This window comes from Argentina silus (genome assembly GCF_951799395.1).
Source record: "Argentina silus genome assembly, chromosome: 11".
Classification (NCBI taxonomy): domain Eukaryota; kingdom Metazoa; phylum Chordata; class Actinopteri; order Argentiniformes; family Argentinidae; genus Argentina; species Argentina silus.
Window position 1 is genome coordinate 4,467,791 of NC_139665.1, and position 26,079 is coordinate 4,493,869.

A 26,079-nucleotide genomic window follows, 5' to 3' on the forward strand; every position below is an offset into this window, starting at 1 on the left:
CTTGATTTTTCTAGAAACGAATCATTTAAAGGGAATAGAGGGAAATCACTCGCGTACACTTTAGTAAGTCATTCAAAAAAAATTGGGATGCCCAATTTTCCAATTCCAACGCTTCCTGTGCGCGGAACACCTCTGCATTCATTAGGCTCGGCCGGCAGGCGACTAAAGATGTGAAAATGGCGGAGTTACAAATGCTTTTGGAAGAAGAGATTCCAGCTGGACGCACTGCATTGCTAGATAGTTTCACCAATTTGGACAGAGTTGCGGAGTACTGCGAAAGTAACTATGTTCAGGTAAAAAACCTTTTATGAAATAATCAACGACCTATTCGGACAGAATCGCCGGACTTGGCTGAGGGTGAAGTGATGGTTTGTGAAGCTAGCTAGCCCGCTAGGCTACGCCGATGATGTGTCTGTCGGGTGCAGGCGGCTGCAATGGATGAGGGGCTGCTAACGCGAGCAAGCTGTCATTAGCTTTCATGCGGACATGTTCCTTCTAACCTATTACCAATTTTCCCTAAACCTTCACACGTGTATCGCAACGTGTAATAGCTACGTTGGTGTAGTGGGTTAGTATTTGGATAAACTTGACTTTGATGAAGTAATACTCGCGGATCCCCATCTATCTAGGCTAGCTAACGTCGGTGGTGCTGGTAGCATTGCCTGGCTGTACACGGGCACCCATCACCACACAGCTGGCTTTATCGCTGGGATCGCGTAAACAAGTTGAATGCTCTCGTTGCATATAGCCAGCTAATGTAGCTGTGGTGGGAAAAAAGTCGTAAATAAGATTTGTTGTCAAGGGGTGGATGTTAGCTGATTTGTATTTTCTTGGTTCCCTGAAGTGGACTAAACTGTGCGGCTATGGAGTAGATGTTGAACACACTCGTGATCACCAGGGTAGTGATCCATCGAGCTAGCCCACTGTGGCACTGATCAAGCCTCTCAGCCATTACTGGCAGATTCTTCAGTCGGGTTTGTATCATCCCGAGATTCGTGTTTCTTCCCTCCCTGTCAGTATCATGAGATGAATAGTATTATAGTGGTGTCTTGTGCGTACTGCTTCTCTCTTTCTTACTCATATAAGTCATACTCGTGCTTCATGTGCTGCAAGTCACTCAGCTTATAAGAAGAGATCGTCGTCATCTTCCTCAACGCAGAAGACCACCGTGGAAAACGTTTGCAGGCAGGAGATCTTGACAGCAGCACCAGCGACTCTGTATACACGACCGTACTTCTGCTTATGCAGGTTGCAGTTGGTCGCATTAGGAGTCATGGAAATAGTTCAGAAGTGAGGTTAAGTCTTTGTGAAACGTCTTTAAATAATTGAGCAAGTTTAACAGGTTGTTGTTTCAGCTATGCCAAGGCCGTATGCCGTTCTCTGCTTGCCCTGAAAAGGTTTGTTGGACTGCTAATGTCAATATAGTGTCGCCCAGCACTGCCATGCCCAAAATGTGCATTATTAAGCATCAATATGATTACCATCAAGTTCAAATTACCTTCCAATTACCTTCCTTCTTTTCCTATTCTTCAGGCTGGTTGATGTGGAATGTGAAACGGCAATCTATGATGCATTGCTTTGTCAGGGGAACAGAAACATACCATAGTTTTAGGCTAAACGGGACCAGGCGGTCATGTTTTATGCTGGATGATTTATTGTTCAGAACAGATTTCCAACTGTTGATCAAAGAGAATCGCACCGTTGATGACAGTGTAGAGCTTTCAATCGTACTGTAGTGAGTATTTGCTTTCTCTCTCGTCCCATACACAAGCATGAGTTGAGATGAATTAGCCTAATCTGACATTGTATCAGTAACAATCCGTTTCCCCAGTAGGCCTATATTCTGGCTCACAGTCAATGCCGTTCTGTTACGGAGAGGTTAGATTAAAAGAGCTTTGGTCTATCTATCTGATGGGCTTGTCTCTTGTGAAATTTGCATGGAAGTGGTTATGAGTGGCACCACAATTCTCACCCTCCCTCTGAGTAAGGCCCAACGCTGCAGGCTGCCACTGAGTCCAAATGAGAGAAGACACAATTGTTGCCTTGAATATGATGGCCTTCTTTTCTATGTCAGGCTTTGTGATATAAGCCCACTGTATGATGAAAAGCATTTTAGAAATGTAATAACCTATTATTATGATTACCATTATGATTTATTACTGTGTCAGGCTTGAAATTACATTGTGGATTTGAATGATGACGGTAGATGAATGTTTAATCTGAATGCAATCAGTTGGCCTGCTACAGGTGCGGCCCAGTGTCTCCTCTTGCCGTGCAGAGTAGACCGCACTACTGCACCTTCTGATGACTGCCAGATAACCTGTTTGTCTTCATACCCGGGATATAATTCAATAAAGTTGTGCTCTTCCCTTAAGGCATGCAGGTGTATTTGTGGATGGTGTGGAATGAGTTGACTGAGGCTGCCTTAGCTCTGATAACACTTTATGAGTAGTGTGATCTACCGTACATTGAACTGATACTGAAGGAAAAAATGCAACCTACACTGACAGCAAGGGAAGTCACGGGCAGAAAAAGGAAGGAAAGATACATTTCCCTGAAACACTGTTTCCGCCTCTAAAACATTGCCCTTGCCCTTGAATGTCCTGTATATTAAATGCTCCCCTGTTGAAACTGCCAAGCTTTATTTTGGCGTCCACCCCCCCCCCTTTCCCCCCCTTCAGTGATATCGACTCTGTCTATTCCCTTTCTCCCCGATGCCTCTCAGTCACCAGATAAGCATAGAGCACTGGAGGAGACCAAGAACTACACCACCCAGTCCCTGGCCAGCGTAGCGTACCTGATCAACACCTTGGCCAACAATGTCCTCCAGATGCTCGACATCCAGGCCTCTCAGCTGCGACGCATGGAGTCTTCCATCAACCACATCTCACAGGTATGGCATGCTCAGCACACACACACACACACACACACACACACCCACAACCACACACACACGTACGTCAGTATGAAGACGTAACTAAATTCCTTCCCTTGTGCCACTCCAGACGGTGGACATCCACAAAGAGAAAGTGGCGAGGCGGGAGATTGGCATCCTGACCACCAACAAGAACACCTCTCGCACACACAAGATAATCGCTCCAGCCAACCCCGAAAGGCCTGTCCGCTACATCCGCAAGCCCATCGACTACAGCCTACTGGATGACATGGGCCATGGAGTGAAGGTAGGGCTTCCGAGGGGAGGGGCGGGGCATTTGGACGTGTGGGCGGTTTATTTGTGAAACACTTTTCTTGCATACGAGACACTCATGTTGACGCTCACTTGTCTGCTCCCTTCAGATCTATCAGGCCACCTCCTCAGGGGAAAAGGGTGCATGTTTTGAGATTTGAATGGAGTCAAAAGTATTTGGTCATAGTGTAGTACCAGAGTCATGTTGAAGAAAGAGATTGACATGTAACGTTTTGGACAGGATAGGCTGTGAGAGAGTTGGTTTGTACAATGTAAGTTACTTCTGAACAGGACAGTGTGCATTACTGTGTTGGTTGCTTGCACCTCTCGTAGACTGTATAACATTGCTACACGTGTTTCTGTGCGTGTGTATTTTCTCCCTGTTTTCTCACTAATCTCTTGATTTCTTTTTTCTCTCTCTCTCTCTCTCTCTTTGCCTCACTTATTTACCTTTTAAAAAATCAACCTCAGTGGTTGCTAAGGTTTAAGGTAAGAATTATTAAAGCATTTGGATCAGATGGGTTTTTCCATAAAGACATGTAGTCTATGAAATGTAGAGATGGGGAAAGTGTGTCTTGAGTGCGTGAATGTGATTACGGTTTGACCCACGGTTGTGTTGTGATCTGCTCAGTCTCTCTGTTTTCGTGTTTTCTTCCGATGCTGTTGGGCTGTAACCCCTCTCTGTGCGTCCTGCAGGCCAGTGCCCAGAACATGAAGGGGGGGGTCCTCCCTCGCACCAACCCACCCACGCAGAAGCCGCCCAGCCCGCCTATGTCAGGGAAGGGAACCATTGGGTATGTAAACGGTGCTGGTACCACACCCTCAGTACGTTGAGACAGGAGACTACAGTGTTACGATCTCTACGTAGGTGTGGCTCAATGTGCTTGTCTACTCATGTTCTCAACAGAGTAACGGTGACAGGAGTCATAGTCTGTAGGGTGTCTAATAGTGTGTTGCTCTTTGGGAAAAGGGCCGGAGACACTGCCTTAAGTGACCCTCTGATTCTAACACAGACCTTTTTAGAGACGTTTATTCACTTACAGGACCGATCCTCTTAGTGGAAAGGTCAAAGCCAGCAACTTGACATTTGAATTGTGTTTTTAAATAAATGTGATGTTCTCAACACAGTGTGAGTGTGTGTGTGTGAGTGTACAGTATCAAAACGTGTTTATTGAAAGGCTACTGTTATTGATGTTCTGATCTGTTATTTGTCCCTGTTCAGTTTGTATCCCTCTCTCCAAACCTACTGTGGTAGTGTAACCCATAACATTGCGTTAAATGTCTTCTGAAGTAAAGTTGTGTCTGTCTGTCTGTCTATCTGTCTGCCCTGATCTCGTAACCTTCAAATGAGACGCACGCTGGACGTATCCTCTGTTCCAGGGGGAGACATCTCTCTGTACTGTTATTGTTGGGGGGGTTTTCTCACTTTTGTTTTTTCCTTTCTTCAAATAAGTGTGACCCAATACGCGCACACACCCTGGCTGTCCATGCTCTACTCTGTAACAGTGCTCAGAGTTCGGTCACGCAAGCATAAAAAAAAAATAAACATGCTTCTTCATACTTTCAGGCTTTTTTAAAATTTATTTCTTTCCCCCACTGAAGCGCATCAACATGGACTTGCTGTCCCTGGTTGATATACAGCTGTGTATTCAGCGTTCACTAACGATGCCCTTTTGTCCACCGATACCCCATTTTTTTTGAGTTTGCACAAGTTTATTTGTTGCTTTTGTATCCATTTCCCCCCCCCTCTCATTTCTCCCCCCACTTGTGGACGTTAAACTCCTTTCATACCCCTTTCATCGCAGGCGCAACTCCCCCTATAGGACACTCGAGCCGGTGCGTCCTCCCGTTGTCCCTAACGACTACGTCTCGAGCCCGACGCGCAACATGGCGCCCCCACAACAGAGCCCTGCACGCACTGCGTCTGTTAATCAGAGGAACCGCACGTACAGGTACCCCGCATGCTCCCAGCACACAGCTAAAACACGCTTCCCGCACACGCTTTAAACGACCCTTGACAGGCTTAAACCGTGCTCTGCAAATGCTTTAAATTGCCCTGGTTTTACAGTAAATATGCGCTGAATAGCTTTTGCGGGTTGTACGTGAATTTATGGCACGATCTCCCTTTTTTTAACTTATTTTTTTTTAACCAGGTTTTACTTACACATACACTCGTAAAAACTACAGAGATACACTGTGAAAACTGTGGCACTAATACTTCCACAAGGAGCTAAACGGATAAACATGCCCTATATCAAGCACTACTGCGAAAGATGATGCAAGCAATCTAGTTCAGAAAGACCACAGATAACATGTTTCCTGTTCCTGTGGATTATTTGCCGTCAACAGCGTGACAGAGAGGATAAACACCATCAGTGCAGTTCTCTGTTTTTTTCACTGAACGTCACCTGGACTGCTACCAGTGACAGCATGATTTTTTTTAATGACTACTTGCATCTGCCAATTTGGAATTGAAGCTTGTTTTTTTTTTGTTTTTTTTTAAACAATGGAGTCTTTCTCTCAACCCCCCTCTGTTTCTCTCTCGAAACAAACTGCAGTTTTGAAGGTTGATTTTGGGTTTAAAGCAGGTAGGATGTTTTCTCTGGCTGTTCCCTCAGCACAACCCTTTTTATTGGTTCATTCATTCATCCACCCCACCAGTCTCTCCTGCATTCCTCTCCCCAGTCTCCCCCCCCACCAGTCTCCCCCCCCTGTCTTTACTCTCTGCTTGATGCCTCTGATGCCTTCAGCCATGTCGCTTCTTTGTCTCTTCATATCACTAATAAACCACCAAAGACGGCTAACTCATATTTATTTGTGATGTTTTTTTTTATGATTTTCTTCTTCTTCTTTTTTTGGTACATTTCCTGAGTGCTATTCATATCCTTCTTAAAAACCATTCAGCACAGGGGGCAGGAGATGTGGGCCAGGAGAGAGAGAGGCACCCTGGCCGGGGCAGCAGTAGGCCAGTGGACTAAAAGTGGTATAGTTAGCTGAGTGTTTTTTTAGAGGACCAAATGCCCCAGAGTGTTTGTTTGGGGTTGTTTCTGATTGGTTGTGTGGTGGCCTGTGTGACATCAGCAGTGGCAGCAGTGGAGGCAGCCACCCGAGCAGCAGCCGCAGCAGCAGCAGAGAGAACAGCGGCAGCGGAAGTGTGGGTTTGCCCATTGCCGTGCCAACGCCCGCCCCGCCCGGCACCTTCCCAGGTAAGGGTCCCACCCCACCGGCTGGCTGTGTGTGTGTGTGGCTGTGTGTGTGTGTGTGAGCTCACCCCGCCGGCCCTCAACTGTAGAGCAATACTACTCACTCTCTTCAGTCTCCAAACCCCTTTGATGTTATCTTGGTTCCTGTCTTTATCTCCCTCTCCTGTATTTTCCTCTCTTCCTTTCCTCTCCTACGTTTCTGCTGCCCCCTCTCAATCCCCGGCTGATGATGCTGCAGGTACCACCCCTGCCCCCTCTAACCCCGCTAAGCCACCCCCCACCTCTGCCATCACTCCTGCTGCACCTGACGGCCCCCCTCTAGCCCCGAACCCTTCCCCAACCCCCCCTACTGAGGCCCCGCCCGTGCCCCCTCCCCCTCCCCAGCTCCCCACCTCAACTGCCACCAGCACCAGCTCTGCTGCCTTCAGCACCCCTGCACAAGGTGAGTGTCTCCCCCTGCACTGCCCTCCCATCTCACCCCCCCAGGACCTGTGTCACTCTGTGTCCCAGCAGGCATGTTGTCACATGGGCGAGGCAGCATGTCTAGAACGCTCTGCTCCTGAGATCTTGCATCTCTGCGTCACGTCTCTGTATGTCAGTATTTGCATCGCCTCTTGGTCTCTCTTCCTCTCCTTGTTCCTCCTAAGGGCGCACCCCCCCCCCCCCCCGCCCCCCGCTGACTCCAGTCACCACTTTGCATTCCCTTCCTCTGACTACCTGTCTATCCAGCTCAGTCTGCATATTTGCATGGCATGGTGTTTGCACTCTGGTTAAATCCTTGTAATGTTCTTGATTCCCTGAAGTACATGAATGTTTCGATAAGGTAGAGTAAGTGAGGTGTTATTTTTTTTCTTTGAAAGACACTACAACTTAAAAAGACACTACAATGATGGATCACGGCAAATATGAAATCAATGAAGCGTATTTCCAGCACCCACCAATGCCCCTCTCTCAATGCCCCTCTCTCATTGCCCCTCTCTCTGCTGCCCCCTTGGTGTTTTGTATCACAGGTGCAGCACCTCAGTTCTTCAGCATGAATCGACCCGTGCAGCAGCAGAACCCCCCAGCGGTGGGGGGTTCCCTGCCGTTCCGCCGGCCCGCCTCTGTGACGGGCCAGCCCAACCTGCCCCAAAACCAGAGCCAGCTGAATGGAGGACCCCACTTCAACCAGAACCAAGGTACAGTTACACAACAGAAGACCATCAACCACCTTTAACACAGCTGAGCTCGAGTGACCACACCTTAACCAGACTAGCACACCAACTGAACTTGGCTTCACATAATGTACTTGTTTTTTTTGTGTTTTTTTTTAAGTCATGTGAAACTCCACACGAGTTGATTTCTGGGTTCTACCCTTGTTTTTATATTTTAGTCATTTATCAGGCGCTCTTATCCAGAGTGACTTGCAAGAAAGTACATTTGTCTAAAGGAGGTGAATCAACTGTCATTTTCCTAGGAAGTTTCACTTGCGATGACTCAGTGCTACAGGCAATCACAGGACTAGAGAGTTGTGTTTGTGTGGGTGTGGTTTTTGTTTTCGATCTTGTTGCAGTAGCTCACGGACTGTACAAGTGGGAAGTTCTGTTGGGAAGTTCTAGGAGATGGTCTGAGGTGGTGGAGTCCAGGTGTCATCTAAAGAGACGGGTCTTTAGTCTACGGGCCATTTTTAGCTCTGTAGGGTCAACTGATCTAACTCGCTTCTCTCTTTGTTTTTAATTCCTCCACACTTCTCTCTCTCTCTCACTCTGCCTTCCTTTCCTCTCTGTTCCATGACGACAATATGCCCCCCCCCCGACACTCTTCTTTCTTCCTTCCCTCTATCGCACCATGTGTTTCTCTCTCTCTCTCTTCCTCTGTCCCTGCTTGTCCTGTGTGATTGTAGCAGGGCCACTTGCCCCCCCTCCCCCCTCCGTGCAGATCACTCCCCAGCTCCCACTGATGGGCTTTGTGGCTCGGGTTCAGGAGACCAGTAAGTGGCTTTCAGCTCCTCTGTGTTGGTTTCCCATGTGTTTGGGACCGCATGCTGGCAGGTCGCATGTTAGAGAATGTGCATGTGCATGTGTGTATTTGTACAGGTCTCTCTTTTCCTTGTATCTCAAAAACGGAACTATCCGTTGTTTATTTTTTTTCCTTTTTTCTTTTTCTTTTGCGCTACACTTCCAGACAGGCTACTGACATTTTGTGCGTGCTCCCTCTGTTTTGACAGTGCATGGGAATGCCAAAGTGAAATCAGTTTCTAACCAGTGGAGTCTTCAGATTGTTCTTGTTTGATTTCCTAATTCTTGTTTGCTGTGCCCCTCCCAGTCTCAGACGTGCCCCCTCCACCACCCCCTGTAGAGGAGCTGGTGTTTGAGGAGCCGACCCCGCCCCCTCCACCTCCAGAGGACTACGAGGATGATGAGGAGGAGGAGGAAGAGTCAGCCGTGGTGGAGTATAGCGACCCCTATGCCGAGGAGGACCCTCCATGGGCTCCACGCACTTATCTGGAGAAAGGTACGCCCCCCCCACCTTCCACCTTCAGCTGCCCCATCCGTCCCCTCATGTTCTCTCTCTCTCTCTGTGTCTCTCTCTGTCTCTCTCTCTCTCTTTCTCTTTCTCTTTCTCTCTCTCTGTCCCTCTCTCTCTCTCTTGGTCTCTCTCTCTCTGTCTCTCTCCTCTCTCTCTCTCTCTCTCCTCTCTCTCCTCTCTCTCTCTCTTGGTCTCTCTCTCTCTCTCTCTCCTCTCTCTCTGTCTCTCTCTCTCTCTCTCTCTGTCTCTCTCTCTCTCACTGCTACTTTTTAACGTGCGTCCCTCTCTGCTCCGGCGTGCAGTGGTGGCGATCTACGACTACCTGCAGGACAAGGAGGACGAGCTGTCGTTCCACGAGGGCGCCATCATCTACGTCATCAAGAAGAACGACGACGGCTGGTACGAGGGCGTGATGAGCGGCACCACGGGCCTCTTCCCCGGGAACTACGTGGAGTCCATCATGCACTACGCCGACTGAAACCCTAACCCTAACCCTAACCCCCCCCCCCAAGGCAGAGGGACGAGGACGAGGACGAGGAGGAGGAGGAGGAGGAAGGTCAAAGACTTTGTCAGACAGAGCATGATCACATTGCGAAGTTAAGAGCCAAGCACTCATGGCGCATCGATACAATACAGCCGATCCTTAACCGGTCTTTTCAGATGAAGTACATTTTACAACGACCACTATATATTCCCTGTTTTTTTGTTGTTGTTGTTTTTTTTTTGGGGGGGGGGGTTGTTATGGGGACTTCATTGGTCTTAACAATAAGTGAGGCCAAGGATTTTCTTTTTCTTTCTTTCTTTCCTTTTTTTTTTTTTTTTTTTTTTTACCCATTTGCTTGTATTTTAAAACTGTAATATTTATTTTGGTAATGGGAGATGTTGTGGGCAGGGCTGCTGATAGGATATACTGTAGATATGTCCAATATAGATGGTTGGGGGGGCGGGGGGGGTCTCTAACCTCAGCCTAAGAGAGGAGGCATGACAACAATTCCATTTTTTTCCTCGATAGCTTTTCTGCTTTACACTCCGTAGACTTCATGCCTCAACAGTTTGTTATGGTTAATGTGATGAGTAAAGAGGACTTGTGCTACTCAGTACTTTATAATCTGTCATTTGGCAACATAGTTTGGTGGGGAGCACCAAAGGTGACAGTCCCGGAGATGAGCACATATGTCTGAATTGGACAAATATATATATATACATATATATATATAAGCTAGAAGAAAGACCATGAAACAGAATAGTTTAAGCTAACCTACACACTCTTTCTGAGACTTTAAGCACCTAGCTGGAGGCTCAGAGCATTCCCAGTCACTACAGGGCCTCTACGTAACGGGCCAGTCTGGTCTAACATTGAACCGTCTAGTGGTCCACAGAAAGGACAGAAAGAGGGAGCTGAAATTGCACAATTAAGTTGTTTTTGAAGTCTTAAGTCACTTCGTCTCCTGACCCTCTTCAAGAATGAAAATGAACCTCGGTCGACTTTCCCCGGTGTTGGCGGAAGGACAGAAGTCTTTTAAGTGAGAGAAAACTCTGGTCACTCACTTGAAGTGTTCATTCGTATCAACCCCCCCCCCCCCCTCCCTCCCCCCTCCTTATTTAAGGGTCCAGATGAGTTATGCTTGCAGAGTGGCAGACTGCATGTTTTTGAGAATTTGTTATTTTCTGCTATATTGATAATTACTGTCTTTTAATATTTTTAGATATGGTGTGGTTATTGGTTTGGTTTTGATATTCACCCATATTACCACCGTTGACGGGAGTTTGTGATGCATTTAGACGATAAAAGATGCTTGTGCCATATTGAAGTGTGTGTTGGTGTTAAAGGTATCACTTCCATTTGCAATAAACTGGCCGGAGGGGTGGGATAAAAACGTAACGTTGGAGTTGTTTTTTTGATTGAAAGCACATACATTTGTAGTAAGGTTGAGAGAGTTGTATTGAAATTAAATTATTTAAATGTTAACCTGTATTACTGCCTCAGAAGAGGACTCATACCAATTAGAATAAAAGCCAGCCCATTGATTGTAGAAATTGTTAACCAACAAGTAACAGGCACCAAAAACATTCAATGGCCTATAATGAATTGTTCATGCTGAAACTCTGATGCATTGAGTGTGCTTTATACATGAGGTATAGTATTCTAATTCCAATGTGCTTGGCTGTTTCTGGGGTTTTGAGGGCTTAGTGTCTGTATGTCAAATCCTTTATTTTTTATTAAAAGTGGGTCTGTACGTGAGTCTTGCATGCCATTGTTCATCTACAGTGCTGGTGTCTGAAACGCAAGCGGCCAGGTCACCCATTAGAAGGTCGCCCCACAACCAGACCCCAGATTCCTCCAGCCTCATCCAAAGAGACTGTATATAGGTCAACTTTGATCCCAAGTCTGAAGATTAATGTTGAGTTCTGGGATTTGGGAATTGACTGACTCGAAGAGGAGCCATTCACATGTAAATATGGAAAAGTGTATTGTGTGTGTATGAAACAAGTGTTCCCTCAAACCACACAGACATCCCTGGATGTCAAGTTTAACAGTCCATAATGCCATTGTGTTGCACAATCAAAGTTGAACTGCAGAAATATCTTATTTGTAAATCATGAGAACAAATAAAACAATTAAGATTTATTGTGTTATTAATCTCCTTTTTACATACAGGCTATATACAAGTTAGTACCACATGCTCGGTTTTCAGAAACATTTGTGGTGTGTGAGATTTGTGCTTGTAGTGTACTGGTAACCAAAAAAAAAAGTTTCTATGCTAAAAATGCATATTCTTATTATGAATATAATTTAACTACAGTTATACCCTTTAACACAGTATAATTAACTGAGTTTTTTTAGTGTTACAACACTTTTTGTGTTACTTAACATTGAACCCCAGAGGAGTTAAGATATATAGAAAAAAACAAAAAAAAACACAAAATAGAAAAGCTTGAACACATACAGTATACCTCAATACACCTTCAAGAGTTGCCCCCATTAAAAGGTATTTTACACAGTGAAAAATACATTTGTATTACTTAATACAGTATTGCATGGAATTATCTTTACACTGACAGCTGTCATTCAAAACTACCAGCAGTACATACAAGTAAAGGATCTACGAGGATGGTAGGGAAAGATAAGGGTTAAAAAACAAACAAAAAAAACCATCACACTGCTTGTGAGTCACACGACGCATGACTTGATTGTAAGCAGTCCAACCCCTCCTCTTCTAAGGCTCACAGATCTCTGTCTCCACCACAAACCTGCTCTCAAAATGACGGATTTTGTGGCAGGTCAGGACCTCACGCTTTTGGATACCTGCAAAATGAAAAAAAACTTTTTTTAAAAGGATGTAGGATGACCTGCTTTTCAGGGTATGGCAGCAGTTCATCAGTGGCCAGTGTATGTGTGCTTCTGTAGGTGGTAGAGGATGTATTTACCCAGAATGGTTTCCCTGCGCTCCAGTTTGTAGGTGTCCGTCCCCTTGCAGAGGCTGTAGATGAAGAAGCCCAGCTGGTCCACGTTCTCCAGACGTTCTGTCACCATCATCTGCTCATGGACCAGGTAGGACTGGGGCAAGTAGGTCCCCGCCTAGGACATTTAAACAAAACACACTTATCTTCACACAAAATGAAACCCCACAAACACAGTCCCTATAAATCTAGTAATTTCCCTCTCGCACAAGAAGTTTGGACTTTGGCCAAAGATGGGTCATGGTGGATGGAGTGGCGGAGTTTGTGCGGTTACCTTAATGTTGACCAGCAGTTCAAGGAAGTCTTTGGGAGGCATGACGATGGAGGTGTTGAGGGGGATGACGTAGCATTTGTTCAGGCTGAGGTCCAGGTAGGCTGTCAGTCTCTAGGGTGGGAAAGGGGGAGAGAGAGAGAGAGAAAAGAGCAGCGCTTGAAAAAAACCAGACAGATACAGTTTCACATCAAATGTGTGGAGGAGGCACATTTTCTCAAGGACTGATGTCCCTACAGAGTGTAAATTAAGAGGGAGCCGGGGGGAGCTGAGCTGCCCGGAATGAGACATGAGCTCACGCAACAGCATCAAAAAATCAAATGTAACTGATCTACTTTTTAAATTAATTAATTCACCTCTACGACTGTAAATACATTTTGTTTTAAAGTTTATTATACTAATATATTATATTATACCCCCCCCCCCCCCCCCATGTTGCCTTGTTTCATGGATTATCCAAAACATTTCGGACATGGCTGCAGTTCCCACCCTGACCCACACCAGGCGAATTGCTATGCAAGCACATTTTTCAACAGATTGTCATTGCATGGGCATGGCCAGTCTGACAAAATCTAGTTTTTATTTTGCACGTTTGGCCAACTTTAATTTAAGCAAATGTCTCACAAAAGCAAGCAACTTTGTCTTAACAGCTGTGATCTAGGCCTAACAATGTATCATCATGTAATTGAAAGGAAATAGGTGACACAACATCATCCAGGGCACAGCAGAGCGAGCGCTGTTGCAGTGTTCTCACCCTGTTGAAGTCATGGACGATGTCAGCGGGGTCACTGTCTGAGAACTCAGGGACGGGGACGTTGATGAGCTCCACCGCCTCCTCCTCCAGCACACGGATGCTCTCCTGGATGTGTCGGAGCTGAGCGGACATGCCCGCTTCCGCCGCCGCCTCCTCCTCCTCCGGAACCATGTAGTCCTGCTCACGGTAATCCACCCCACAGAAGTACACCCGGCCCTCCTGAAACAAAACAACAACATTGCAGGACTTAGCCCTCTCCCATCATCAATAATTGACACGCACGCGTGTTTGAGCACACACACGCACATGGGAGACGCTCCCATTGCATCCATCCAATTACGCTCAATGTCGGAAACGGGGTCACAGTCTACGGGAACACTCCCTCTCACCTGCAATATGTACGACTTGTACAGGTAAGCCCCTCCCACGACCACACCGGAGAGCATGAGAGCCAGACCCAGACACATGCACCAGCACCAGACCTTCGACTGCTTACGCACCCGCATCCCATCCTCCAGGTCCTGGGGAGACAGACAGACAGACAGACAGACAGACAGACAGACAGACAGACCACTGTTCAGCCTCGGGCCGTATACAGAACAATACCAGGTTATCAGAACATTTCATGACATGGCATTGGTTGGTCAGTCTGCCGTAAAGCGAGTACGCCATCCAAGTCATAGGGACCATAAAAGTCTCTATGACCTCATAATCCTCTTTTCCAATCTGTAGCCTCTTCTCTCCCCATCAGAGATATCCTTGTAGCAAGCTCAGATTTCCTTCCTGGTACGGTCTCATTGTGATGCGTTTTGATGCTATCAGGATATCTATGAGGCTTTGATGTGCAATATAATGATACTACGGGACCATATCAATGGTGGACCAGAAATAAACTAAAAAGGAATATACAAACATTTTGGGTTTTTTTTTTTTAATTCAGCATGAAGAAAATTCTATTTAATTCTCACTTACATCAAAAAAAAGAGTGTTCATTCATCTGTTTTCTATGAGTTCAGTTCGAGTGGTCGTCACCATCAGAGACAATGAGTGAGGACAGATGCTTACGTAACGTAACACAACACTCGGTTCAACACGGGCCGCTGCTAATCCTACAGCTCCTGCCCCAGAACCCTGTCTTCACGTGACCTTTCACCTTCAGCATGCATGCACCTCCATAACCACTTTCCCTTTCAAAACATCCTATTCTGGTCATCATTCAGTCCCTTCCTCTTGTCAACTGCCATCATCTTTCTGTTGCTTCCCTTACTCCTACATGCAGCACAGAGGCATGTTGTTGTTGTTGTTGTCATTTGGGTGGCAGCCCTTTTCCTGAAACTCCCAAACAAAAACGGATGTTGTTTATTAAGCGTTGGGGGGGGGGGGGGGGGTCTCATATTGAAACAAAAGGACTAGATGTTACAGGCTGTATCTCTTTTCCTGGAGAGGGATGGGAAATAACAACACAAAGACACAGTGGTAAGGCTACAAACAAATTAAACAGGCTGTAGGTACTGTAGCGGAAGAGACCTGCACTCCATAATCTAGAATTGTTCCTGTAATTTAGCTCAGGCCCTGCTCTCCGATGCTTCTGTAAACAACTACAGGGAACTCAGATCTACATGAAAGAACACGATAGTATTAAGCAAATACACCTCATGGCATTCCTCACAGGCTCCGCTCGCTGCTCTGAAAGCTGATTCAGATACAAGATAAAATGCATTTACTATACACAGCATCGACAGGTGAAAGGACTGAACAAAGGCTCTGTCTGAGGCATCATATCTACATTCATTTCAACAAGTAGCGACTTGCTTGGCGTACACAGTGGCTGTTGATGATGACCATGCATGGTGTCTGGCTATACCAGGTACCCTAGCTAATAACAAGACAGTAATAGTATAACTGTTAGGAGCAGTGTCTAAGTGGACCATGCCCTATGGCATCACTGAAGCCTGCACTGTGGCTCCTTTTCCAACAGATTACTATTTAATCTCTCACACTCCACGTGTCTGACAACCCAAAATGCACATGAGTCTTTCTCTATCCTCTCACCATGTCAGTGCTCCACAACCAAGTCTCAACACATTTACCCTTTATACAGATAAAGGTCGCACTTTATATTAACCTGCCCCAACACATGTATAGCAACTCTAATTACACTAGTAACAACACTGTATTGACATGTTATTACATAGTTAATTGGTCATTTATTTGTAATTGCATAGTGATGAAGTTGAGCGGTTAATGTTATTATACAAGTAGAATAAGGACTGTTCCTTATCCTGTCTGTGTGGTAACACAAACCGCTAAAATTATTTAATAACCTTGATTTACAGCGTTACTACACAGGTATCGAGGCAACTTAATGTAGTGTTAGCATATGGTAATGAACAGTATAAGAATCCATTATATATTTGTAGCCTATGTGTTTGTGTGTGTATACACGTGTGTGTGTGTGTGTGTGTGTGTGTGTGTGTGTGTGTGTGTTTAAGGGGTTCAATTACATGTCCAGAAATTAGTGGTTGATTTATCTTTATTACTGCAATCAGGTTAAATCTCTTCCATGTCCTATTCTATACTGTTCTGTGTCTTGGTCTTTAATCACACAAAACGCTTTCGTCGCGATAGGTCTGCGATCTTCACGGTTGAGAGTGATTTGTGAAGTCAGCCATTTTCCGACGTCGACAATCCAATCATGGGTTGAGGTTGAAGTATCAGCAGTCGATATATGCTTTTAACAACTAGGCCTAAATGCAAAAACGCTGGCAGAAAACACTGAACAATAATGTCAAGGGACAATAAAAAATCGAATTAGAATAAACCGATCTTGCACAGCGCACGAGAACGGTGCTCGACGCCCTGGTGAAACCCAATCAATATGTGTTTAATTACTAGCAAACCGTAATTACTTGGCTTCAAGGACTTTGCTACATTGTTAACTACATGATTACGTTATAAATGTTTCTTCTTTCCCCATACGACCGAATCCGATGGTTAAAAAAACCCATATCAACACAAAGGTTTGAATAAACTCACCTTCTCCTCGGGAATTAGCGCTTCCTCGGTGCATGCTTTCTTCAAATCCTTTTGCCCAAAGGACGAGTTAAATGTAACTTTGACCATTTTTAAATGTACAATACTCGTTATATCACCCTGTGCAAGATCGTCTTCGTGCAGTGTCTGATTACAGTGACGCAGATAACATAAACACAAACCAAGCGGGTCACATGGGTGGTCACAGCTAATCTGGGCTACATTCAAGAACCTAATATATCGACATTCTTTAACGTTTCTAGGGTGGATGCGCATTCATGGTTTTATGATTTGGCCAGAAAACCAAAGCAAAATAAATAAATGTGTAAACAATAAACAGCTAATAAATAAACTATCAGGCTACGAGAGCTAAAGGCAAAAGGTGCAAATTCATTTATTCCCTTAGATTTAGGCTGTAGCTTCATGATCGTAGATGTGCTGGTTTTTGTTCACTGGATTAGAGAGCCCATTGTTATCATGAGCTTTAGGAAGGCTTTGTGTAGCTAGTCAAACAAGAATAGGGTACTGGTAATGGACCTTCCTTCACACCATTGATAATACATAGTTTGACACACACACACACACACACACACACACACACACACACACACACACACACACACACACACACACACACACACACACACACACACACACACACACACACAGTCCACGTTTATGCCTAGTAGCAAATATAATGCAGGGTTTTATTTATTTTTTAAATATATATTTGTAGGGTTTTCCTCTTATCTGTGTGCTTGTAGCTGTCAGTCTAGCGTATCATTTTATTTTAGAGGGCACTTGCTAAACTCAAGCGCAGTGCAATGTTTGCCCTGGCTGATGTTAAGAGATAAGTCTTTCTTTCCAAACACCGGGGCAAGGAGCGCCGTGCTCCGCCAGAAAAGCGCACCGTGCGGACGGAGAGCAGCAGTCCTGCGCGCAGGGGATCTTGTTACATGTTACTTCCTGGTTCTCATCCGCTAGTTTCCTAGCTGGCAGAGCTTGAGGGAGACAGGTCTCCACCATCTCCACCAGACGACTGGACACTTGTGCTTTTTGATTCGGCTAAAAGGTCGGGGGGAAAAGTCGCTTTGTAGTTCAGATAATGATGAAGTGGTCAAATTAAGGGTGTATCGTGAGTGTCACTGAACAGAACAGGGGTGTGTTGTTCGTTAGCTTCCTTACTCCTAGCTAGCTGCTCGGTGCCAGTGTGAATGTATCTGGTGTTGTAGCTAGCTAGCTACCTAGCTACCTGACGTTCAGAAAGGACTGCTGTGTGTCTCAATCCTTTCCAGAGGTGAGTGTTGATCCTTGTTACGGCAGAATTGATTGCTTTTCGAATAATAGCTACTCGCTGGCTCGTTAGAATAAACTATTGTGTTAGCATCTATTTGTCATCAAGTTTAGGCGAACTTTTCATTTTCATTCATGCAACATTCTACAGAGAAATTATGATGGATCACTTCCTCGTTGATATTGCTGTGTCTGGGTTTTGCCAGTAATTCCACCTGCTGAAAGGAAGGTACCTATAAAAATGATCGTGGATATTTTTCTGACGTGGGAAATCCATAATGTGAATTTCTTGACCATGTGGGTGGGCTGTTTGTGCCATGTCGTGTAGGAAAAGACTAATAGAAAGACAAAGCAGATACAGTTGCTCCTATGATGGGAAATACTGTTAGCTACCTATGCCCAGCGAGGCTAAACACACCTACTATAGCTAATCTAGTGGAAGACGATTGACATGTGTTTTTTGCCTGGAGAGGTGATGAACTGAAGTCACATTAGTCTGATAATTACTCTTGGAGGCATCCAAACAGCAGGACATCTTGCATCCCTATAAATCACTTATTATTAAACGACTGCCTGATACAACCGTATTTAGCCTAAGTTTAGCCATACTATAGAGTGTTGCCTACTCAAACGTTTTCATTTGGTTGGTCTGTAAGCCATTGCTGTTAGTTTCTGTCACACACCTTTAGATACCAGACTTAAAATGTACATATGTACATGTTTGTTTTCTTGAGACTGGCAGTGGAAGGGGCCAGTCTCGAAAAACACGTTTTTGACAAGAGACCATACTGGTGTTAGTAAAATCAGTGTTATCACTCAACATTGATGCAACATATTAGCATTCCACTCCCTCTAAAGCAAGTTTTACCTGATATGCCTCAAACTGAATCTGCGTAATCTAACTTCAGCGCTCAAGTCAGCTAAAGTTATGTGCATATGGCATGTACTGTAAGCCTAGACTTAGGATGGGAGTAAATTATTGGGTTGGACTAGGCCTACCTCTTTCGTAATTTTCGTAATTTGCCACCCAAATGAACAGTTTAGTTTGTTGATATCTTGCTGACAAAATAAATTATAGGCCTTAGTCTTTACTTGTAAATTGCTCTTACAAAAAAACAAACCCCATTTTGGCCCCCTCTGTCTCTGGTTCTTGTTTATGGACAACTGGCAGGAGGTGGCGGTGCTATATGTGAGACACGTTGAACGGTAGAATTAGCTACATTAGCAAATCCAGACCAGGCTACTAGTAGCAGCAGATGGTAATACCTGGCCTCCATGGTAAAAGTGACAGCCATTATCACCATACTGGAACACCCACTCAGTTTTACAACATGGGGCCCTAATCCTACTCTGTGGCTGTCTAGAGTCTGTGGCCAGCCACTAACGTGTGTGTGTGTGTGTGTGTGTGTGTGTGTGTGTGTGTGTGTGTGTGTGTGTGTGTGTGTGTGTGTGTGTGTGTGTGTGTGTGTGTGTGTGTGTGTGTGTGTGTGTGTGTGTGTGTGTGTGTGTGTGTGTGTGTGTGTGTCTCAGGTCTGATCTTCAAGGTGAGGTTACACTAAATGCATTTCAAGGTTTAATTTCACTCTAATCTACCTTTAAAGATTTGAATACACAGGCCCACTTGCTTACAGTAAACCAGGACTGAGCAAACTGCTTTATAGATTGAAGAGCAATTTCCATACCTCCTCTCAAGCAATCCTTCCTCACACACTTTTTCTTTGTAGACTTTGGGATTAATCAGTGTTTGTTCCCCCTGTGCCTGTTACCTCCCTCCCGCCCTACCTCTCTCTCATTTACTCTCTGAGAGTCAACTTTATTGTCTTTGCGCAGAAAGTTGCTTTGTCACCACGGTTCAGCTGTTCCAACATTCTAACGTTCTTCTCTCCCAGCATGCGGCTGAAGCTGCGGTGCTTTTAGGATGAAGAGCCCGGCGCACCGCTGCAGGGACATTGAGAGGCAAGCCGGCTACCTGCAGCCCGAGCACTGCGCCCCTCCCCCACTGCGCCCCAGCTCTGACACCATGTGGTTCGTCCGCGATGGCTGCGGCATCGTGTGCGGTGTCATCACCTGGATGCTCGTCTTGTACGCCGAGTTCGTGGTGGTTTTCGTCATGCTGCTGCCCGCCAAGAACCTGGCCTACAGCTTGATCAACGGGGCGCTCTTCAACACCCTGGCCGTCCTTGCCCTGGGCTCCCATGGCAGGGCCATGTGCACAGACCCGGTTAGTCTGTCTGTCTGTCTGTCAGTGGAGAATGTACTGTATGACAGGGCAGCTGTACTTTGTTTAGCCCAGATGACTGTGGGCTTGTTAAGGAGGGATAATAGTGCCTGGGACAAGTGGTTTCTTGTTTTTCGCATAGCAGGGGGCCTGTTGGGAGCAGTTCATTATACAGGGGATGGTTTGAGTCAGAGAGGATCTTCTACCCCTCACTGAGGGCCTGATCTGTAAAGGTCACATGCTACACCACACCCTCAAACCACACTGGAAAAATAAGGCGCAGAAGTCTAAAATTGGTTAACGCTGATCGTGTCATTTCAGACACTGAATCTATCTGCTGTATAGATTTATTGACGGTGAGTATTGTCATGGACACCAACACAATCTCTCTTTGTGGGGCTGGAAATAAAATTTAAAAAAATAATAAAAAAAACGATGGTATATATTTGTAAGTACCCCCACACACTCCTGCAGGTTTATTGTAGACGTATGTCAGCCGACACAGTCAGTGGTAAGGGACCAGCTCACAGTGGCACGCTCTTGTTTTGATCATTTATTGTGTGTATTTTGTATGTTACTGTGTTGTATATTCAATGTGTTGTTTCGTAATTGTATTTATATGTGGAGACAAGGCACACCCACAAAAGACACCTTAGACACAGTGTGTTTTCCCTGGATAAATGAAGGTTCAATTATTTATTTATTTATTTTTTAATCTAAATGTCAGTAGCCTCGTTGCAGGTGTTGACGAGTGCCTCTCCGCCCCCTTTCCCAGGGTGCAGTGCCGAAAGGGAACGCCACAAAGGAGTTCATCGAGAGCCTGCAGCTGAAACCCGGTCAGGTGGTCTACAAGTGCCCCAAGTGCTGCAGTATCAAGCCTGACAGAGCTCACCACTGCAGGTACGGGGCTGACGCAGTCTAGAAAGGTCTGGAATGGCTGTCCCACTGGGAGTACCACTGTTTGTTCCTGTGTTCCTCAAGCTGCATGGTTACACCCACTAGACTTCCTAGCCAGCTCATTAAGGAGTTCCCCTGGCTTTTCAATGCTTTCAAAGGGGGGGGGGGGGGGGGGGGTTGAAGTAATGAGGTTTACACAAATTAAATTAATTGTGTTACAAATCGGTGCGTCTTCTGGCCACGAAGAATGCTTTGAACAGCTTTTTAAAGGATGAAAATCATAAAAAGTGGATTAGTTCAATTATAAATCCTTGCATATTTGGGGCAAATGTATGTCATGTGGCCACACTTGGTATTTAGGCTTTATTTGTAAGAAGAGTACCAAATAATGATTTGTGAGGCATACTGTTTACTATATAATGTGATATAATACTCTATACATTGCTTCACCTTGAGAAAATAACATGAGATCAGAGCACAGCTGTTGAGTGTTGTATAGTCCTGTATGTATCACCTTGACATGCTAGGCCAGATGAATTATGATGAGGCGTTGCCACTGAGTTGAGTTGTCAGTCTGCTGCATCTCCTTGAGATGATGTATACCTCCCCTGTGAGCCTGTTAGCCTGAGAGCACGGTCTAGCTCAGCAGGTTATGCCAGCGTCTCATCTCCGTCAATGTCAACACGGTATGCACAGTGATGCTGGAGGTGGATAGAGAGAGAGAGTCCACAGTGATGCTGGAGGTGGATAGAGAGAGTCCACAGTGCTGCGTCTGTGTGTGTTTGAATTCCCTCTTCGTTAACTATGCATTCTGGCTGGTCTTCACTCATCCCAGAGGGAGCAGCTTGTGGAGGTCATGGTTTAGTTTGGCCCACGTTCTTCAGAGCTCTACTGTCTGTGGCTCTCTACGCTGCTTGGGTGTGACCGTGGGTGTGACCGTGGGTGTGACCGTGGGTGTGACCGTGGGTGTGACCATGTGTGTGACCATGTGTGTGACCATGTGTGTGACCATGTGTGTGACCATGTGTGTGACCATGTGTGTCCGTGTCCTCAGTGTGTGTAAACGCTGTATCAAGAAGATGGACCACCACTGCCCCTGGGTCAACAACTGCGTTGGAGAGAGCAACCAGAAATACTTTGTGCTTTTCACAGTGAGTTTGGCGCCAAGGCTCCTCGGACGTGCAGTTACCGCTCAAACACACACACGTTCACTACACACCTTCACTACACACTATTATTGACTCACTTTCACATGAGCTGTTTACCACTGGCATTGTTTTCATCACTTAGCTGACTAATTCCACACTTACGCATACTCAGTCTAGCATCTTCCCTAAGAAATCACATACTGTACTGTCACATACAGTAGGCCTTGTCCAAACCACAATATTGACAACATAAGAGTCCTATCCGTTTTCAAAGTAAGAGTCTTGTATGATAAATGAACATCGTAACTACTATAAAATTAACTGATAAAACCACTTTTTTTTTTTTTCCTTTTTAGATGTACATTTCACTGATATCCTTCCATGCCCTGATCATGGTGGCCTTCCATTTCATCTTCTGCTTTGAGGAAGACTGGACAAGTAAGTACCGTGTTGTTCAGCTTGTTTTAAACGATGTTTGTGTCAAGGATATATCGCAAGGTAGTAAATATCACCCGCCACGACAGTTTTAACGTATCAGAACACAATCATGTCACAATCTTACATTTGTGACTAGCCATCACAGAGGCGCCATCCGACACAGAAACAGAGAGGACATGTCCCCTCAGCAGACCACCTCTGCCCTCCACCACGTTAAACCCTCTCTCTCTTCCATCTCCCTCTCCCTCCCCCGGCCCCCTCCCCCCTCCCCCCTCCCTAGAGTGCAGTACCTTCTCGCCTCCAGCAACGGTCATCCTCCTCATCCTCCTATGCTTTGAGGCCCTCCTCTTCCTCATATTCACATCTGTGATGTTTGGGACCCAGGTCCATTCCATCTGTTCCGACGAGACAGTAAGTGGACAACCCCCCCGTAGCCTCCCTCTGCTCCCCTCACTCCTCCTCGCCACATCACTCTGTAAAGGAGCGGAGCCGGGGGTCGTAGGAGGGTTTCGCTCAGGAAAAATACGTTGTGTTCTCTTAATACCTCCCGCTGATGTCTTGACTCTTGTTGTTCCCCATCCAGGGCATCGAGCAGTTGAAAAAGGAAGAGAGGAAATGGACTAAAAAGACTAAGTGGATGAACATGAAGGTGGTGTTTGGCCATCCTTTCTCTATAGCATGGCTAAGCCCCTTTGCCACACCAGACCACGGTAAGGCTGACCTATACCAATATGTCGTCTGAGGTCTGGAAGCACACACGTTACCAGCGGACTGATGAAATGGACACGTGACTGTTTTACAGCCCGGTGACTTCACTGAGTGTCACCTCTTCTTGACTATAATTACTTTTTCTTCTTTCAGTTCTTGATCATTTGTAATTTCAGGGTGTTCTTTGTGAGATATCTTGTGAATCTGCCTGTTTTTAATACTTTTCACTAATTTAGTTTCTGCCTGGTGCTGATCTTTTTTGTGTGTTCACGTTCACAACTAAGCCGTGCGAAACCACAATTGTGTAATGCCTTCCTGCGTTTTACACAATCACAATTGTAGATGTGACGGCACATGCTGGTGTAGGTAACATGGCTAGAAACCGGATTTGGCCTTTGAGAAATTGAGAACCCAAAGGACTTCATGCATATGGTCATTTCCTGTTCTAAGGACTAAACCATGCAACCACACAAGCTGAATTCCAGATTACAGGTTTTGTGAAAAGCAAAGAAGTTCAGGTCTTTTTTTTTTTTATTTTTTTTTTTTTCCCTTCCCCCATCAAGTTTTCATTTGTCTTCCGATGTCAAAGCAGCGTATGACTTTGCCTTAGTACAGTGCACCATGAGCAGGCACCGTTACTGTAAGTAAAGAGATTGTGTTGCTCTGCCTTAACCTTGGCTGCCAGTCAGGCCCCTGTGCAGGACATGTTTACTCCAAAGGGAACGGATGAGACTCTGACCAGGATTAACCTTGTATTTGGAATGGAATGAAAGTCAAACTCTGCAGGAGCTTTTGGCAATGATGGATGGTTATTTCTGTTGCCCTTTGTCCCACTGGGTGACAAGATGTCTAACTGGCTGATATGTTTGATAACCGTTGTTTATGTTGAAACATGACCCCCTCTGAAACCGTCACTTTGATCAGCCTTGCCATTAGATTATATAGGTGGTAAAGCATAAAATAGAGTTGTACATATTGTTTTGAATATCTTTTTTAAAGAAGCATGAACCAATGTGTAATTTCCCCCTTGTTAACTTGATGGAATTTTTAAATGTGTAATCTGCTTGTGGTTATGAATTTGCCATGGCGAAGGTTTGTGGGACAAATGATAGTGATGAAATTGACACCAATGGAAAATGTGCATTGAGGCCAGAAACACCATGTTGGGAGTTGACATTCAAAATGTTACCATTGCCGAGCAAAGCTGGTTTACACCAAGTAAGGAAAGGCACTGACATGTTGTTTAGGTTTAGGCAGCGCCGATTGGCTGCAGTTTTCCACACTGGGCAGAAGGTCTAATTCATGTCAAATGTATGCTGCCAAATGTTGTGGTTTATGAAGGGAGGATTTTCTTAGCTCTTTCACCCACATGCACGTGTTGAGTGGCACAAGGTAGAGTGGGACATACCCAGGGACTCTACAGGAAACTCACTTACACTTTGGCCTTTTTTAACAGAATGAGATCATCACCACACTGCATGAAAATGCAAGGCTTATGTGTTCATCCTTGCTGCTGCTTTTCTCTTACATTGACAATGCAGAGCAGTGGCAAGAAATGCATGCTTTTTAAAATATGTTTGGACCACATACTGTGTTGCTTTTATGATTATTATGATCTGAAATAAAAGTCTTTGGCTGCTGTTAAATGGCACTACATGAGAGCTGTCACCTTCCCCTTAACAGAACAGTTTTTTTTTTTTGTATACATTAATGCTCTCCAATAACACAACACATTGCATTCATATCTTTTGAAAATGTTTCTTAGATGGCTTGTTCCAGAACAACAATGACGGTGTCTGCTTATCACGTACTAATATCTCACAAGCATGTTCTTCATCATCATCAGAGTCATGTCTCTGTGCCATTGAGACTTTAATGAGGAGCGTCAGATTATCAGAGCGTGAGGCTCCTTTAAGTTACTAGAGGCTTGTTCAAGACTCAAGTTACCCCAGTCCATTCATTACAATAATTACTGTCTGATTCGAGGCACTGCGCCAGAGCCTTACTCACCAGCAGAGAAGGAATATGCTGGAAAGGTGTTCAGTCTCTTCTCTGCTGGTCTGATTATGATGTATCATGTACTGTACTATTTCTCTTTATATGTCTCTCTCTATCTTGACACAGTTGTCTCTCTGTTTTCTGACACACACACACACACTATTGCTGTAAATACATGATTCAATATGAATCAAAATGTTTATCTGAATGCGAAGTATATTATTTGAGTCACTTTCATATGGAAAGGAAATATAATAAATTTCTTGTTTTTTCAATGAAGTGTGTCTTATTGTCATCTGTGTGTTTCATTGTTTCACCACATGTTAATTTGTCAGGCATACAGTTACCTCATGTTCAGACAGTTAGCCTAGAATTGTAATTTGGGCTCTATACAAGTTAATTCGGTTTTAGCTCAAATTAGCTACAAATAAAAAATAGGCTAATTGGGAAAACATATGAAAGTGACCTGTATATTTCCTATGAAATGTCTGAGTAAAGAAACAACTGACAGTTCATTTATTGCAGATGAGAGGTTTATTCCATAATTATTCAACATTGTGCAATAGCTCATATTTGAACAAGAGCTAACACATGTCCATAAAACTGTCTTGTGTATAGAAAATATTTACACTTTTACAAATGTCATTTTCAAATCATTTTAGACAAGATATGAATGGCCTGTATGAGATCATACAGTACAGACACCCTAATTTCGGCCCAAACACCGTTTTTTCTCCACCCTGTTTATCCAAGTAGCAATGACTCATAGTTTGCACAATGCTTTAGGTGTGGCAATCATATTCTACTGGCCTGTGGCCATTCATGGAAGCTTCCCCTTAATCAACACTATGATAACTCATAACTGTTCCATATTATGAGCCAATATATTCAAATAACACGGGGAGAAGAATGGCCAAAGTAATCATTTCAGAGACTTTTAATGCATTTTTGCTTTAACTCC

At 44.9% G+C, this 26,079-nt stretch overlaps 3 protein-coding genes across 11 annotated transcripts; 2 read left to right on the forward strand and 1 right to left on the reverse strand.

Moving 5' to 3' along the window:
• Positions 1-158: 158 nt before the first annotated feature.
• On the forward strand, positions 159-11,135 carry abi2b (abl-interactor 2b). 8 transcript variants are annotated; one of them, XM_083680290.1, is made up of 11 exons: positions 159-293; positions 2,726-2,893; positions 3,006-3,182; positions 3,659-3,676; positions 3,884-3,981; positions 4,993-5,139; positions 6,269-6,393; positions 7,401-7,568; positions 8,273-8,359; positions 8,695-8,883; positions 9,201-11,135. In XM_083680290.1, the coding sequence occupies exons 1-11, from the start codon at positions 177-179 to the stop codon at positions 9,374-9,376; spliced, it is 1,470 nt and encodes a 489-aa protein (XP_083536416.1). In that variant the 5' UTR covers positions 159-176; the 3' UTR covers positions 9,377-11,135. The 8 variants fall into 8 exon arrangements, with proteins under 8 accessions (XP_083536416.1, XP_083536417.1, XP_083536420.1 ...); XM_083680291.1 differs by having other exon boundaries at positions 8,276-8,359; XM_083680294.1 differs by lacking the exon at positions 8,273-8,359.
• Positions 11,136-11,509: 374 nt separating this feature from the next.
• LOC310811938 (integral membrane protein 2B-like) lies at positions 11,510-16,569 on the reverse strand. Its single transcript, XM_083680299.1, has 6 exons — positions 16,422-16,569; positions 13,775-13,906; positions 13,386-13,604; positions 12,635-12,745; positions 12,328-12,478; positions 11,510-12,205 (listed from the first exon to the last, which is right to left on the reverse strand). The coding sequence occupies exons 1-6, from the start codon at positions 16,506-16,508 to the stop codon at positions 12,117-12,119; spliced, it is 789 nt and encodes a 262-aa protein (XP_083536425.1). The 5' UTR covers positions 16,509-16,569; the 3' UTR covers positions 11,510-12,116.
• Positions 16,570-17,304: 735 nt separating this feature from the next.
• On the forward strand, positions 17,305-25,251 carry LOC310811976 (palmitoyltransferase ZDHHC3-like). 2 transcript variants are annotated; one of them, XM_083680354.1, is made up of 7 exons: positions 17,305-17,715; positions 19,601-19,932; positions 20,705-20,829; positions 21,881-21,977; positions 22,331-22,412; positions 22,693-22,823; positions 22,996-25,251. In XM_083680354.1, the coding sequence occupies exons 2-7, from the start codon at positions 19,630-19,632 to the stop codon at positions 23,152-23,154; spliced, it is 897 nt and encodes a 298-aa protein (XP_083536480.1). In that variant the 5' UTR covers positions 17,305-17,715; positions 19,601-19,629; the 3' UTR covers positions 23,155-25,251. The 2 variants fall into 2 exon arrangements, with proteins under 2 accessions (XP_083536480.1, XP_083536481.1); XM_083680355.1 differs by having other exon boundaries at positions 17,430-17,490.
• Positions 25,252-26,079: the final 828 nt, after the last annotated feature.

Excerpts from the sequence above, each read along its gene's own strand:
- abi2b (XM_083680290.1), top strand. The coding sequence starts at position 177 with ATGGCGGAGTTACAAATGCTTTTGGAAGAAGAGATTCCAGCTGGACGC. Across the intron at positions 5,140-6,268 it reads CAGAGGAACCGCACGTACAG|CAGTGGCAGCAGTGGAGGCA; the intron begins GTACCCCGCATG and ends GTGTGACATCAG. Across the intron at positions 6,394-7,400 it reads CCCGCCCGGCACCTTCCCAG|GTGCAGCACCTCAGTTCTTC; the intron begins GTAAGGGTCCCA and ends TTTGTATCACAG.
- LOC310811938 (XM_083680299.1), bottom strand. The coding sequence starts at position 16,508 with ATGGTCAAAGTTACATTTAACTCGTCCTTTGGGCAAAAGGATTTGAAG. Across the intron at positions 13,907-16,421 it reads CGCTAATTCCCGAGGAGAAG|GACCTGGAGGATGGGATGCG; the intron begins GTGAGTTTATTC and ends CTGTCTCCCCAG. Across the intron at positions 12,479-12,634 it reads AACTGCTGGTCAACATTAAG|GCGGGGACCTACTTGCCCCA; the intron begins GTAACCGCACAA and ends TAAATGTCCTAG.
- LOC310811976 (XM_083680354.1), top strand. The coding sequence starts at position 19,630 with ATGAAGAGCCCGGCGCACCGCTGCAGGGACATTGAGAGGCAAGCCGGC. Across the intron at positions 19,933-20,704 it reads GGGCCATGTGCACAGACCCG|GGTGCAGTGCCGAAAGGGAA; the intron begins GTTAGTCTGTCT and ends CCCCTTTCCCAG. Across the intron at positions 22,824-22,995 it reads CCATCTGTTCCGACGAGACA|GGCATCGAGCAGTTGAAAAA; the intron begins GTAAGTGGACAA and ends TTCCCCATCCAG.